Source organism: Morone saxatilis, unplaced genomic scaffold (genome assembly GCF_004916995.1).
Source record: "Morone saxatilis isolate NCDOM2014 unplaced genomic scaffold, NCSU_SB_2.0 Contig8, whole genome shotgun sequence".
Lineage (NCBI taxonomy): Eukaryota > Metazoa > Chordata > Actinopteri > Moronidae > Morone > Morone saxatilis.
In genome coordinates, this window is record NW_023340257.1 from 27,521,712 (window position 1) to 27,525,560 (window position 3,849).

The following is a 3,849-nucleotide window of genomic DNA, read 5'->3' on the forward strand; positions in this document are numbered from 1 at the left end:
GGGGGGGGGGGGGGGGGCGCCTGGCGAGAGACGGGTCCCACAGAGTTTATAGTTTATTGTTTCCCAAGCTTTTATTTTGGGGACCCACATTTGAGCATAAATAAACATTTCAGACTGTTTTTTCTGCTATGTTTTCATCACGTCATATAATTTCTTGAACAGGTTTTGAAGAGATATACATTTGACTAAATTCATCATCAGTAAAACAATACCTTACAAATGAGACAAAATAAAGGTTCCTGTTTTTTCTCTCTCTCAGTAAAACAAAGGATTTAACGTGGCTCTATCTCTCAGTTTGTGAGAGGCTCCAGTCTGGAAGCATGAGCCCTAATTTAACCATAAAACAGTTGTCATGCTGTGAGATACTGTAGATTGCAGATTTGTGCATTAAAATAGTTTCCTCGTTATAAAAGAAAAATGTCCTGGCTTTTCTCTCAGAGCGTATATATTTGCTCTGAATTTCTACCAGACTGGATTGTTTTTCCCTCTACGAACATTTCAAATCTGCAGATAAACTTTGTTTTAGAGACTTCCTGCTGAACACATCAGTGATGAGCCTGCAGAAGTTATTACGGCTGCTCTGAATCCCCGGACTCCCTCCTGTGATTAACGTCTATCTGGAGGAAAAAGCGCCTCCTCTCTTCCTCCGTCGTTACCTTGACCTCCTCCCCTCGCCCTTCCTCGTTCAGACCTCCCCCCTCTGGTTGCTCCCTCCTTCCAATCTCGCCGGTGTCCAAGATTCTTTGGCTTCATGCTGTGATGGATGTTTGTCAGTGGACTCAACAGCTGAGGAGTCTCCTCCGTCCTCTATCACATCCCTCTTTTCCTCCTGTGTCTCCACCTTCGTCATTCTTTCTCAGGTCCTTTGACGATGGAGCTGAAACCACTTTCATCGAGATGCCCTCAAATTCTGTCTACTTTGGTTTCTTGATGAATGCTTGTCTTCCTCGCTCCTCCTCCTCTTCGATTCCTCCCTTTCTTTGTTCAAATTATGATGAATGCTGTTGAAAACGTATGGCTCTATCCTTCTTCTTCTTACCGACCTCCCTCCATCTTTTTGGCTCTTTCTCCGATCGTTCTCCTTCTGCCCGAAACTCGTAATGAATGTTTGTCGAAGCTCCAAACAGCTGTGGAGTCCTTCATCGTCCCTACTTAATCTCCCCCATCTGTCTTTGTCTTCCTCCTCCATCTCCATCATTTCTCCACCTCTTCTTCCATCCCTCCTTTTCCTCCATGTCCTGACGAATGTTTGTCAGAGGACTTCAGAACTTTACGTTATCTTGTTTCTGTCTTTGCTCCCCATCTGTCCTTCTTATTAAATTTCTCTGCCTTCACGTGGTGATAAATGTTCATCAGAGACTGAACTCCCTCTGTTGATCGTGGACGGATCGTGGTCAAAATCTCACACCAGCTCTTGTATGTACCAAGAGGCACAGGGGTTACACTCAAACATCGAGCTCACACTGTAAGCATATCGATGCTCAGACGCATAGTCGACTTGCCAGCAATGTGAACCCAGGAATGTAGAGCACCCCAAAGGGCCCTCGTACGGACACTAGGCAAAGGTCGCTGTCCCTTGTTAGCTCTTATAATCAGCTGGGCCCCGGTGCATTGTACTGGCTGCACCGGCGGTACTTACACCACTGGTTTAAACTCCCCCTGTCCTTCCAGCTCCCAGTCCGGGTACAGACAGCTAACAGGACTGCTAACTAGCTAATAGAAGCTAGTACAGTTAGCATACGCAGCAGTGCAGCAGTAAGAGACTTTCTGTGTTACAAGAGAAAAGGTCTGTGTTGCAACAATCCTCTGATACTTTGGTCCCGTTGACGAGGAGCAGCTCCTGAACGTAGTTTAATGTTGTTTTAGCGGCTGTCAGACTGATGGATTGTGGGTCGACTATTTGAAGGCAGTCCTGCTGTTTTTTAGGATGTTTTGTCTTGGTTTGGTGAGCCAAAAACAAATCTTCACCCTGGTGGGCAATATTCTATTCTCTAACTCTAGGGGCCAAAGCTTGGAGGCCCCCAGGCAGTCCAATGTACTCGGGGACCTTACTGCTAATGTTTGTAATGGCACCTGGCCTCTCTTGGGTATTGTTAGATTGTGGTTCTGGTTCTGTTTATCCAGTTCTTAGTCTTGAATCATATTCGTGTCATAAAAGAAACAAAAATACAGAGAAACAAAATAAAAGCTTAATTTTTAACAGATTTAGGCCATAAACAGGGAATGAATGGCCATGAATCAGGAAGCGTTTCCATATTTTGAGCTTTTGTTCAAGCATTATAAACTGGGGACAACAAAACCATTATTCTCACATTATTCTCCTTCAGATGGTGTCAGCATGTTGCTTCAAGTACCTGTGAGACAAATGAACCAGGAAGATTATTGAACTGTAATAGATCAACAGGTTTATGACACTATGAGGTAGAATTTTACAACTCTCCACGAGCACTAACGTAAAACAGCACAAATATTACATTCAAGTTGCAAAGAAGTAATTGATCAGGAGTGTGAGCTGGCCAAGAGGCAACGTCAGATCTTTGACAGAATTTGAAACGTCATCATTAATTATCAGTTCTTTTGTTCATAATTTGACTGATTCAACAAATCTTCCTCCCCCTCTCTCTCTGTCTTTCTCTCTCTCTTTCTGTCTCTCCACAGTTCGGTGGCGGTACTGAGGGAATGTATGAAGAACAAAAGTCTGGTTTGTTTCTTCCAGGAGAGACAGACGACTCTGAACCATTCGTTACCTCTGGAGACGTACCTGCTCAAACCGGTGCAGAGGATCCTCAAATACCACCTGTTACTACAGGTAACACCTCAAATACCACCAGATCCTACAGATAGTACATCAAATACTACATACAGTAGTTAAAATACCACTTAGCACCACAATTAACCCCTTAATTACCACATAAAATACCACTTACTACAACAAGTAATACCTCAAATACTACGTATAATACCTCAAAGACCACCTGATACTACCTCAAACACTTCATGTGGTACTTCACGTAGCATCTGCTCCTACAGATTTACTCCTCAGATGCACTCAAATACTACTAAATACTACAGGGCATACTTTAGATACCACCTACAGCCACAGGCGGCACCTAAACTACTACACGCAGTAGTTAAAATACCACTTAGAACCACAGGTAACCCTCGTAAATACCACATAAATTACTTCAAATACCATCTATTACTACAGGCAACCTATTAAATACAACATGTAGTGCTTCACATATCCGCAACTGCTTATGGCACCACCTTCAGTATTACTTAAAGTCCCTAAATACCATCTGATACAACAGATGCCCCCTACAGTTAAATACGTGATCGATGGACTTCTTCAGTTCAGTGAGGACTCACTGGGTATTTATGAGCGTTTGGTTTCGAGGCAACAGGTCTGTTTACTGTCAGCACACAGAGTTATAAATACACAACAATAAAGCTCTTCCTCCTCTTAGTGAGAAACATCCAGAGGACGGCTGAGGACACGGCGCCCTCAGCGTGTCCCACTCTTTGAGTTCAAAGATGAACGGCTGCAGTGTGCGAACCACATGTGGACGTTGTTGTATGTCATTGTTAGCTCACATCTGTGGGGTTTTAAAAGAGTCCCCGAAACAAGGACGAGACCCTGACATCACCATGTCAGATGAGGGTCATAAATGCTATTTGCCATTGAAGGTCGTATCTAAGATTTGAAAAATTAATATATCAGCTATTCTCTATATACAGACACAGAGGCACATGGTGTCTCACTCCCTCTGCCTGTGTTGTATCGCAGCCTCTCTGTGGTTTGTTTCCATAGCCGGTCTGCTCCGACTGAAACTGCTGTTTTTATCATCT

At 43.6% G+C, this 3,849-nt stretch overlaps 1 protein-coding gene across 1 annotated transcript in view; it reads left to right on the forward strand.

Annotated features, from left to right (window-relative positions):
• Positions 1–3,849, forward strand: part of plekhg2 (pleckstrin homology domain containing, family G (with RhoGef domain) member 2) — a 61,023-nt gene that overhangs the window by 34,192 nt on the left and 22,982 nt on the right. The window contains exon 7 of the mRNA XM_035679668.1: positions 2,659–2,809. Within this exon, the coding sequence (XP_035535561.1) occupies positions 2,659–2,809 (151 nt within the window). The remainder of the gene's footprint in view (positions 1–2,658; positions 2,810–3,849) is intronic.